General features: G+C 30.0%; 1 protein-coding gene across 1 annotated transcript; it reads right to left on the reverse strand.

The window, feature by feature from the left end:
- Nucleotides 1-446: 446 nt before the first annotated feature.
- LOC114281916 (ferric reduction oxidase 2) lies at nt 447-11,667 on the reverse strand. Its single transcript, XM_028224504.2, has 8 exons — nt 11,375-11,667; nt 9,697-9,799; nt 9,193-9,384; nt 8,777-9,011; nt 3,737-4,064; nt 2,801-3,047; nt 1,375-2,081; nt 447-805 (listed from the first exon to the last, which is right to left on the reverse strand). The coding sequence occupies exons 1-8, from the start codon at nt 11,577-11,579 to the stop codon at nt 666-668; spliced, it is 2,157 nt and encodes a 718-aa protein (XP_028080305.2). The 5' UTR covers nt 11,580-11,667; the 3' UTR covers nt 447-665.
- Between the last annotated feature and the right edge of the window lie 1,184 nt (nt 11,668-12,851).

Below are 12,851 nucleotides of genomic sequence, written 5' to 3' on the forward strand. Positions count from 1 at the left end.
ATGGATCTGGATAGAGATATGAAAAGAGAAAGGAAAAGGAAAAGAAAAAAGGGAAAAGGTGCGTGAAATATGAATGAAATATAAATATATTTAACCCACATTTTCCCTTTACCTCTCTACCCAAATTCAATTCATGATCCAAATACAACTTTAAGTTTTGTAACTCCATTTTTTTTGGGTACTCAACAAACTTAGTGATGGAGTAGTCCTGACATTGTAAGAAAAACATACAAATATATACATAATAATTGCAAATTTGTATTTATATGTGTGTATATATATACTAATTGTTGTAAATATTTATGTGTATATATATGTAGCAGAAATAATTTATGTATTGTTGTACATGATGCATTCCAGTATAGTTGTACTAACAAATTATGAACGAGTCAAGCTCGAGCTATTTCTCTACAACATGGTTTGTTTAGCTGTAATTTAAATGAAGCTTTTCCTTGAAATTTTCTACAGAAGCCTGTTATTTATGTTCCATATTCAAAGAAAGGAAGAGTTGGCTTCCTCTTTACACTTACATTTCAAACTCACAATTGAAGAAAAAGAAGAAAAAAAAAAAAGGCAAACAACAATGCAACAAAACAGTTTTTTTGGGTCCAAACTCTTAAATTTCACTCTCAAGTACTACAACCCTGCTTTGCACATGAGTAAACTTACCAACTGAAGCTGATGGACTCAAAATGCAGGTTATCTGCCAAGCCTGACGAACATATGCTTGCAACCTCATGTCTCATCTTCTTGGGGCCGCAAACAAGCACTCCGACGCTTGATTCTTTGCGCTCGAACAATATTCCTGCAACAACATTGTTGTTAAGACCAATCCCATATAAAAAAACTAATAGGAGTAAGCTTTTAGATAGCAATATCGGGAGAATAATTAGTATCAGTCACAGTATAATTGTATTAGGAGTAAGATACAAATTGGGAATTGGATGATGTGGCTATGAATTTTTAAAAATCATGATAGGCAAAAAAGTTTTTTGTAGTTGCCAAATTGGCTATATCCCGTTATAGGCCAATACACCTTGTTACACTCTGTTAATAATTTTTAAAATTTCATGACTGTGACACTCAATTTTCGATACATATCACCCGATATCCCGATATCGGTACGTCACCATTGATACCATTACATGTTCCAATACCGTGATTTAAAACCATGACTATGAACACCGATTAGGGGTGAATTGGCTATAAGTGATATGCGTACCGCAAATCAGCTCATATATGTAATTTTCATTCTCACTTGTATGTCGATATTGAGATGCCAAAACCGGATACACACCAGCCAATATAGCACATTTTGGCTGGTATTTAAAACCATAAATAGCAACCAAATTGTTGTGACAAAGAATGACTTACTCTTTAGGTCAGGCCTTTCGCCATAATGCACTTTCGTAGATTGAAAAACTGACTCTTGTGGCAGGCTTTCCAATTCTCTATCCGCATTATAGAACCACGAATTCGGTGATGCCACCGGTGTCGCCCCTTCCATGCTCTGAACTTGGTTTGTCTCCCCAATACCTTGTTTCTTGTTCCAGTAAAAAGCTGCACTAGCAGTGATAGCTATGCAGATGCATATGAGCAACATGTTCAAAAGAGCTCTTGATGAGTATGAATACACTTTATTGGTGTTATGATCAATCGGGTATATGTAATACCGGGTCAAAACACCCATCAAGAGGAGGAACATGATGAATGAAGAGGACACAATAACACCGAGCCAAATCCAACTGTTTTGGCCAAGAATTGGAGAGATAGGTGAATCTGAGGCTCTAGGCTTGAACCATACTGTTCGGACGAGCTTTTGGTTCATCCTAGTCGCTTCTTTCTCTCGTGTCACGTAGGCATCAATTTGGAGATCGAAGTTGGAGTATTTGGATGGCGTGCCGGAGATGGGGAGGAGGAGGTCTAGCATGGTGAGGTCTGAGGAGTTTTTGAATGAAGTGATGAGAAGAAGCTTTGGAGTCTTGAGTTTGAGTGTTTCGCACGTGAAGATGAGCTCTCTGATGACTGAGATGAATGGGGTGATGCCACTGCCTCCACTCACCATCACTAGTGTGTCATGCCTGCATTTTTATCAATACATCAAGAAAAATGATTTACAATTATAAATTTTATCTATAAAAATATATACATAGTGAGGTGATGCTGACATTGTTATAATTTTGAGTCATAATTATGAATATTTTGGCTTGAAATTCAAGGATTACATAAGGATGCATCATTTTATATAAAGTTTTTTTCGTAAAAAAACTATGTATAACATTATTTATCTACACGCCAATACAAAACATATAGAGGTGGTGTTGCTACAGTTTTAATGAGTTGCTTATATATATATATATATATTAGGCTTTTGTGTTAGACGTTTGGTGTAATTTTTGTTTATTGCTTATGTGGTAAAAGTAATTTAATAAGCTAAAAAATAAAAAACATATTATTTTGAAACAGAGGGAATTGTGCTTGTTGATTTTCAATTTTTAGTTTAGAATAAACTACATCAAATAAATCTAGAGGTTTCATTTGATGCATCTTATCGGGGTTCCTTCTGACTTTTTTATTTTGAGAATTGTATCAAAATATTCGATGTAACCTTTTGTTTTAAGCTTATTAGAAAACGATAACTTAAATAAGCTAAAAAAACTAATTATTGAGCAGTAGGTAGAAGAATGATTTTAATTTCTATTTTTTGATAATCAACTTTCTGTTAACAAGAACCTGCACCTAATGGGACTGAGATCAAATGTGTATATGTACATGACTTGTATCTATAGCATAGACATACCTTAGGAAATCAGTTGAGAAAGGTCCATAAGGTCCTTCAATGGAGACATCAAGGTGATCGAGAGAAGAAGAAGGTGATGAAACCATTTGGTAAAGCTTCCTAGACCAACTTCCTTCACCTCTGATTATTACACTAAGCTTCTCACTCTCCAAATTACTGCTTGAACTAATTGTAAAAGGATGCCACTGCAACTTGGAAATGCTAGGCACATTTATGAACACAATGCTTGTTGGAGTATAACTCAAGCCTGATTTTTTGGAAAAAATAAGAAACTAAATTAGAGGGATAGAGAAGCGAGTTGAGAGACAGGGAGTAGAGACCCTTTTTTATAAGGTGTTGATAATTAATTTTATCAAGTCATATACTTATGCATTTAAATACAGTTTTTGATTAGCCCAAAGCATGGATAAAATACACTATCACCTTAATCATCTAAGTTTTATCTTAAAGTATTTAATTTGAGTCAAATTGATCCAATGTTATATGACAATCTAAATTATCAATGAAATAGTAATAAAAAATATATGTGTGTATTGTTTTTTAAAGTAGCATTTTGTATTACTCTTTTTTCAATTTGAGTCAAATTGGTCTAATTTCAAACATCCTAAATTATTAGCGAAATAATAATAAAATAAACATATGGTCGTTAAGTATGCTTTGGTCCCAATTTTTTTAAATTTTGTCTATTTAATCCCTAAACACATAGTATTATGCTTCTTCATCATTATTGAAATTGATAAATTGAAAAAAAATAAAATTTAGAGGCTAAAAAAACACAGAACACATACTTTAATCTGAGTGTATCATATTATCATTTCATTAATGATTTAGACACTATATTTAAAAGTAGACCAATTTAATTCAAATCAAAATTTCAAAGAAAGAAATTTATAAACTATATATGTGTTTTTTATTTGAAAAGCTTACTGTCTTTACCTCGGCTCTTGGAGAAGTTGAGCTCTAGAGTTTCGCATGGCAAAACTCGAGCAAAAACTAAACGTACCCCTCTTCGCGATTGCAAGAATCGCAAGAAGCGATCGATGAAGAAGAGGTAAAGACCAGGGAGCATCATGCAAGAGTAAGAGATGCCAACATGGAGTATGAAGAAGAAGATGAAGAGGATGTAGAGGTGGTGAGTGTAGAAGAAGAGCTCAAACATCTTTTTCCTAATTTTTGGCAAGGTTGTCACCCACATGACTAGTCCACATAACAGAGCCATCTCCCCTGCTACATTTGATACACCAGTTTTGTCCCACTTCAGCATCTGAAAAACAAAAACAAAAACAAAAACAATAGACAAGTGAAGTGGATGACTTCTTTGATTCAAATTGTATTAGTTCTAAAAGTTTGATTTAATTTTTGAAATTTTTTTGATTTTCTTTTTTTTTTTCAAATATTTAATTTTAATTTTATTTTTGGTGAACTTTGTATAGTGATTTTATGGCCCAATTTCTAAAGTAAGATGCCATGTTTGTTTGGCTCCATTGATAATGTGATTGAATTAGCAATTCTATGGGCCACCCATAAATCATGTTTAGTTGGCAAAATGGGACTAGTAGTCCCATAATACTATGGGCTTGTTTTGTAAAATTTATTATAAGTTAAAAATTGATAATCAAAAAACAGAAGTCAAAAGTATCATTCCTTCCTCTATAGTTTTTAGATAATCAAGTTTTTTTTGAACTTATTTAAGTTATTTATGTTCAATAAGTTATAAGTGAAAATTACACTAAATAATCTAACGTAGATTTCCAAATTAAAACAAGTTATAAGCAGTTCATTTAAGTTGTGCCAAACAATCTTATGAATCCCCCCACATGGTGGGATTAGTATTGGGAGATTTGGTGAAAACTCCCTCATAATAAAACTTTAACGTTGACAAGCCCAAAAAAGTTTTCTTTGAAAAGTCCAATATGTATTACTATTACCAAAATATTAAATTTTAAAATAATATAACTTTTGATATAGACATTAGTTTTTAATAAAAATTAATATTTTTAGAATCCTTTGATTAAGATCTATCAAATAAGATCAATATTGATTATGAAATGCTTAAAAATAAATAAATAAATAAATCGGACTGCCATTTTCATCAAATAAGAGTCAAATGAAGGAGTTTTGGCTAAATTTTCCACCCATGGAAGGACTAGGATTACTAACCCAATCCCATGGATTGAGTGTGAAAAGACCGTTTTGCCCCAAGTTTACAAAAATAATAGAGGGACCTTTTATTTAATTAGCATTTTTACCTAATTTCATGGATTTAGGCATATTGTTTAGGAAGTAATTTTTTTGGAATAATGCTATATGTACTAATTAGTATATGCACTAGTGTACTAACAGATGGTGTAGCATAATTTTAAAAGTTGTGGGTATTTGTAATTTGTATAATAAATAGGCTAATTAATGAAATCATAATACTAGTTTGTATACTAATGTGTACACTAATTGGTACATGTAGTACCATCAATTTTTTTTTTTGACTTTTGTTAATATGGGCATACATTAATAAAGCATTAAATGAAGTATAATTAATTCTATTCTATTTTGTATAGAAAATCGTAAAAGCCTTTAAAGTTATTGGAATCAAAGAATTTTTTTTTACATAGAGACTAAAATATCCCTTTTTGTGTTTCCTTCAATTTCATCCTTTAAGTTCCCTTCTATTATTTTATTTTATTATATTTATATATTTTTTTTTTCAATTTACAACATATACGGTGATTATATAATTCTAAATAATTATTTTTATTTATTTCATATATTATTTTTTAAAATAAATTGATATGTATTTTTATTTTTATTTTTTGTAGGCATATTATAGTATCAATGGATTGATTTTTCTTCTTGTTATTGTTGTTATTGTTATCGTTATTGATATTATAACATTATTGTTTCGACTTAAATAAGATTTCTAATAAAAAAAAATATTATTGTATGTGATTTATAAATTTATTTTTCATTTATACTAAAATGTTAATATTTTTTTTGTTTTTTATTTAAGAGGGTACTATTATTTTATTATATTTTTATTATTTTTAATTTATAATGCAGTAGGAGCTTCTAATTTTGATACTTTACATGTTTTATTTTTATTTTATATTTTACATGTTATTTTAAAATTTTGATTAATTACACAGTGATTTTATTTATTTGAACGGACACTACATATATTAAATAATTGACTATTATAAATAGGTCAATTTCATTATTCCAAAAATGAGGGTAGTTTTGTTCATGTAGAAAAGTGTCTGGTTTTTTAAAATTACCATATCTATTTCTAGGGAAATTCTATTTCAACACACCTAATTAACTCAGGGCACATACTTAAATAAAAAAAATTAATAAAAATTATATCCTAAATAAAAATGACCATAATAGACATCCAGCAACACTCATAATATTATGTAGAAATATTCTCTATACACATCTTTTAAGAACAAAAAAAAAATTTCAATATACACCTTTTGAGTTAAAAATAAATAAACCCTAGTTTTTTCATTGTTTGTTTTACTCTTTAAGTTTATACTCCATTTATTATATCGTTTTGTCTTTAGAATCCACCATAATTCTTGATTTTTGTGATGAAAGAGTTGCAAATCAACAGAAATTCAAATTCAAATAACAATATGCCTAATTAAAACAAAAGTAGTTATGAAAATGCAAATTTTTTTGTGCAAAATATTTTTCATGATTTTAATTCAGTAAATCAATGCCGAAACATGTTACCTTTTTCGGATATTAACTGCCGAAATTATTAATTCTATTCGAGAATCAAGCTTCGAATTTGGATTTAGAACTCAGCTTTTGAATTTAAGAATTTATTTCGGAAACCAAGTTCCGAATTTTTTTACATGTTTCAGTAAAAATCGAATAAACCTTTTTTATTCAGATAACCAGTACCAAATAAGCAAAATCGAATTGCTTAAAAAAAACGAGAGTTTATGAAAAATAAGAGATGGAGTTTGATAAAAAAAAAAACGATATTGTTTCAAGATCTATACTAATACAATTCAATGCCAATTAATGACTTTTTCGATATTAACTAGATTATTGATTGAAGGAATCAGTTTGATGGTGTAACTGGAAATCAAAGAAGGTAGTTTGTTGTATAATCTGAAGATTCATGAGCAATTTGCTGAGGGATTTCTTGTGAAAGATATTGTTGTGTTTTCAATGTGGGTAAAATAAAAAATGGGTCTACACCATTCATTCTCTATGGAACAAATGGTTTGAGTTGTGCTTATACAATGATGTTAGTTTAGGGTATAATTGGAACATGTGAGGTGTGGACTAAGAATAAAAACATAAAACCAATTTCATAAGGGTGTGCATTGAGAAATTATGTACACAGAGATAAAAAAAAGTGTGTGCAAATAGAATTTCCTGTATTTCTACTTATATTTTATATTTTCGATACAAATGGAGATAGTTACAATTATTAATTACATTCCTAGGGCACATGTTAATACGTCTGTCTCTCTTCTTTTCTTTTCTTTTTTTCCTTTTTTCTTTTTGACTTTTTTATGATAGAGAAAAAGCTAGTAATATTTTTGGGAATGATTTTTTTTTTAATTGTATAAAAAATTGTGAATTATTGAGATGTTTAACTTTTTCTTTTAATGGCTTTTTAGTGTTGTTTTGAAAATAAGCTATTTTAGTAATTTTTTAGATTTTTTAGTTAAAATATGAGGTGAAAAAAATTAATATGTTTGGAATGATTTTTTGATTTTTTATGAAAAAACAAGCAACAAGTAGAAAAGAAAATGAATATTTAATTTTGGGTATAGTTCTTTGGTTTTTGGTTTTTTAGTAATTTTTTGACTTTTTGACTAATGTAGGAGATTTGCAAACTTAGCCTTAGTTTTTAACTTTTTTTAGTGATTTTTTAAAATATACTTTTTGTCTATTTTGCCAAAAATAAGTCGCCAAATGAGACTTTAATCTCAATAAGTTAATACTATCATAATCTTATTACTCAATTCTATCTTAAGGATTGTTTGAAAAGTATTAGATTAATATATCTTTTGATTTTTTACAAAAAAAAAATATATATATATATAAAATATTAATTAACTTTAAAATGATATAATGAAAAAATATATAATTTAAATAAAATAATTATAACTATTATTTTAACACATGTCAAATAAGACCTTACCATAGTTTTGTCTAACCTGATCCGGCAAACGTACATGACGGAAGCAGTTGGGGTTGCAGAAAGATAGACACAACCAGTTGACTATATGGACCCTGGTGGGCCTCAAGGAATGTTAGGCCCAATTCAGTTCCAAAATGGATGGATGGATGGAATTAAACTGAGAGTGCCTTGCCGTACAAAATGTCACTAACACTTCACGTGGGTCCTACTAACAACACTGAGAGAGGTCAAGGCTCAAAAGCTAACCTCACATGTTATTTTTGTTGTTATTGTCAAACTAAACCAAACCAACCAAGCCAATTTTTTGCATGGGAAACAAGTGAGGGCTCAACCAGAATGACAAGAATTTGACAAACACATCACTTTCTATAAGTTTCAGTCTGTTTTATATGAGAGGGATTATATAGACCCCACAATTGTAGGGTTTACTGTTGGGCTCACATCCCCTTTGAGAATCCAATATCTTTTTTTATGAGTTTCTATATATATTTGCTTGTATCTAATAAATATATTTGTTGGTATATTAGTGTTGGTTGCTTGAGTAAAGTTGTTTTCATTTTAAACTAGTTATATTACCGATCAAATCAAGCTTTAACGGTTACTAACCTATTCAAATAATAATTTTGTGTCTCAAATCAAGTTTTAATTGTTACTGATTCGTACAACCATCTTTAATTTGATCACGTGAAGTAAAACTAAAAAAATGAAATAGGGAAAATAGTGATAATTTAAGAAATAAAAGTGATATAAACCCATTTATAAATATTGGTAAATTTTAATAATAAGCATTAAAAAAACTTTAAAAATTAAATTACCTCAGATAATTGATGAGTGACAGACCAATAGATGAAGTAGCAAACACCATGAGCAGTGAAGAGAGTCATGGCAATGTGACCAACCCATATATGATACCTGACACTGGCCTCGGAGGTGAGGCCGAAGAGTGGTAGCATTGCCGAGCAGCGGCTCACCGGAAAAAACAGAAATGCAAGACATATGTTTCCCACGACCCCTAGCGTCAGAGCTGTGGTTTCCAACTTCGATTCCCACCTGCAAGCCAAAACAACTACCACCACCTCAATTTGTAAGGCCTAATTTAAGTAAGAGCAATACTAGAAACACAGAATGATCTGAAAATATAATGGATGATTGGGTTTAATCCCGGTCATTACGATTTGTTTGCATCTCTATTTGTATGTATAATTAGTGCAATAAATTAAGAATTTCGTACACTTTCTCGCCGTTGTCCGCTGCTGTTTGTGGGGTGATCTTGGCAAACCTGACCCGCAAGTAAGTTGAGAAAGACCAAACCAAGAGAGCTATGAACATCACAAAGAAAGCTAGCTCTATTCTTGAAACAATCCCTAGCCCTTTGATGATCACTGGCCTCTTCCATATGGATAGTTTATGTTTTTTTCCATTGCTGTTGATTTCCCAAAAATAATAATAATAAATTAATAAATTTTGAGGAGGTTTTCAATATTATCATAATTCATATAGTAATAATGCTATGTACCCAAAAAATATTTTAAAAAGTTTCTAGAATTTAAAAGGTGTTATATATGTCATATCAAGTTTAAACATATATATATATATATATATTTTAAAAAAAAAAATAATAAAATTGGGTACACGCCATTTCTGAAATTTGCAAAGGAGAATTTAAGATGAGAAGTAAAAAAATGACCCAAAATAAAAAAAGAGTAGGCCATTAAAAATAGTTCTATAGATGTACCTTTCTATATTGTTAGAACCATATTTTTTGCCCGAGTGGAGATACACACAGCCCAAGACAGCAATGAAGAGAATGGGGAACGTGTATAGCAAAATTGTTGTACCTGTCACATAGAGATTTTAGCACGTTAATATTTTACAAGGAAGATGTAAAAGATATTTAAGTTCTGTTTGTTTTGAAGTAAAATATTTTATATAAAAAATATATTTTTTGGAAATTATTTTTGTATAGAATAAATATTTTTATTTTTATTTTTGTTTTTGATGTTTGGTTGACACTTGGAATAAAAATATTTTATTATTTAAAAGATAAACTTTGATTTAATAAAATGTTATTTATGACTTTTTAGTGAGTTAAAATATTTATTTGAAAGACTAAATGTATTGAAAAGATAGTGAGTAAAAATTAACTTATAAAAACTGACTTACCTAATCTTTTAAAGGTAACTCATTTTTAAGAAAATGATACAAAAATATTTTACTCGCTTTTTTTCAACTAAACAATGAAAAATGAAAATATTTTATGTCAAAACAAACGAAACCTTATTATAAGACATACAGTTAGATTATTGGAAATCTCAAAATACAATAATTTCAAGACATAATTCAATGGAAATAGATGTTTTCGGTCACGAAGATAAGAAGATTTGGGGACAAAGTCATCTTATGCAAGGCATATGAATGGCACTAGAATTTTGAATAGCATTCAATTCACATCACTTTAAATTTTTTTTTTTTGAACGGCAAAAGAAAAGCTTTATTGATGAAAAACTTAACAAGTATGATAAGATACATCAATAAAGAAGAGGGTGCAAAAAGCATCACAGTGAAACATTTGGATCCCAACTAGGTTGGCACCTAAACGCACACCCAATCATCTGCTAGCACACACTCGAGACTCCAAGATGGTGAGAAACCAACAAACAGAGCAGAACAAAACAAGACAAAAACAAAAAGACAACATCCATACACTAGCAGTCCATCCCCAGCCACTGTCATATCAGAAACCTTCCACAGTTAGCATGCTAGCAGCCCAAATCTAAGACCAAAACCAATACCCAATAATGATGCATTTTTGAACCTTGGCAGACCAACAAAGCACTCCATTAATTAACCTCCATAATCTCTGATTGCACCAGTAGCAGTCCCAAGACAAGGCACCAACCCACTCACACACAACAGAGGGCATACCAGAAGATGCTCAGATCAACTTTCTCAGCAGCCCTGTTCTACCCAGCAGATCAAATCAGATTAGCAGCTGCAGGCTAGCAGCCCAGACCCAGAATTCTAAGAGATTGGACTTGACTTCAACTCATCCAGAAACTAAACTGCTCCAGAAGACTACAGACTGACTACAGACTGTCTACATCACTTTATATTTAAATACATATTATATACTTTCGGGTTACAAATTTTTTTTTTTTTTTTTTTGAAAGTCAATTGGTTCAAAAACTGAATTTATTAAGACGTGGACACAACAGTGTATATCAACCTAACAATTTCTTTGCACGTGCAATCTTATTTCGCATATGGAGAGAATAGAGACAACAAAATGAGTACACAATGACAAAAATAACAGGAAAGACGAGATTTGGATCCTGGACTTCATGAAACAAATATCATGTTAAGTATTTCTAATAAATATATACATATAGATAGATGGATATATGAAATCAAACCTTGTGTTCCAAAGAAGGTTGAATTGGTGTCAGCTCGGATCTTAGGCAACCATGTCTGCCTATAGAGATTAGTTGGAGTCATGACCCATAAGAAGAGATAACCCACAAACACTACTATCACTACCACCATCATCACTCCTCTCATGTCATTCATTCCTCCATTAGAAGGAGCTGATGATGATCTCTTCACCACCACTGAATCCATCTCTCCCTCTCTCTCTCTCTCTCTCTTTTTCTCCAAGAGCTTACTTGATGAATGTGAGTGCAATGATCCTATATATATATATATATGGAAGATACTATTCATGCCCAATTTATATATCAAACTTTTTTATTAGAATAATGTGATAATGGTACTTCATAATTAAATGTCATTTTAATGAGTACTTTGTTTTTAAATAAAAAATCTCTATACAAGTCACATAATTTTTAAGTCAAATGAATTTTCTGTAATAAATATTTTTGCAGTAGTCTTGATAATTTTTTTTTTTATTTTTAAAATAATAAGCTTATAGCTCAACATATCATTTTGTATATATTTTTTTATTTATATATCAAGAATTATATGTATGGAGCTGTATATACTTAAGCATAATTCACGTCTAGCCATACAGTGTTAGTACAAATAATCTTATATCAGAACTATGAATGAAAATCACAAACTTATTCAGAAATTAAAATATAGGGTTTAAATTTAATTTTAGGTAAACTATCAGTAAGTCCTAAAAGTTAGATTTAATTTCCATCAAGTTCTATTGAAAATAAGTCCTAATAAAATCGTCGCTAAAAATAATTTTTGTGACAATTTTTTGCATATGTCGCTAAAAATTAACAATTAATGATTTTTTTGTCACGGTTTTATAAATTGTCTCTAAAACTTACAATTAGTGACTTTTTTGTGACGAGTTTTTTAAACTTTCGCTGAAAGTTGAACATTAGTGACTTTTTTTGTAACAATTTTTTTGAACTATTGCTAAAACTTATAATTAGTGACATTTTTTGTGACACAATTTTTAAACTAACGCTGAAAATTAATAATTAATAATGTTTTTTAATAATATTTGATGAAAAGTACAATTAATTATCATAAGATCTATTAAACAATAAATCCACTTATTAAAATTTATACGTAAGTCCCTCTTAATTTTATTGTTATAGAGCCTTTCATGAACAAATCTTAATCCTAGATTGTAAATTTTATTTGATAGATCTATAATTATAGTTTTTTAATCAGATTAGAATGCTAATATTTCACTATCTAAAAATAAAAAAAAATAAAAAAAGAATGTAAATATTTCGAGTAGGGAATTTGCAAGTTGATACTATATTTAGGAGTCAACTATATATATGTTGTTGGCAACTTTGGACACGTGGCAGGGTTAACTTCCGATGATTGCATGGGCCATGCAACATTTGCACGTCATGCGGAGGGTTTAAGCGCACTTTCATTGTGTGGGTAACTGTTTATAAAACACGT

Source organism: Camellia sinensis, chromosome 5 (assembly GCF_055761805.1).
Source record: "Camellia sinensis isolate YWXY chromosome 5, ASM5576180v1, whole genome shotgun sequence".
Lineage (NCBI taxonomy): Eukaryota > Viridiplantae > Streptophyta > Magnoliopsida > Ericales > Theaceae > Camellia > Camellia sinensis.

What these genes read in the sequence shown, in the direction of transcription:
- LOC114281916 (XM_028224504.2), bottom strand. Translation starts at nt 11,579, where the DNA reads ATGGATTCAGTGGTGGTGAAGAGATCATCATCAGCTCCTTCTAATGGA. An exon ending in GGTTCTAACAATATAGAAAG is followed by an intron (nt 9,385 to 9,696) that starts GTACATCTATAG and finishes GGAAATCAACAG; the next exon opens with CAATGGAAAAAAACATAAAC. An exon ending in CAACTTCTCCAAGAGCCGAG is followed by an intron (nt 3,048 to 3,736) that starts GTAAAGACAGTA and finishes CCAAAAAATCAG; the next exon opens with GCTTGAGTTATACTCCAACA.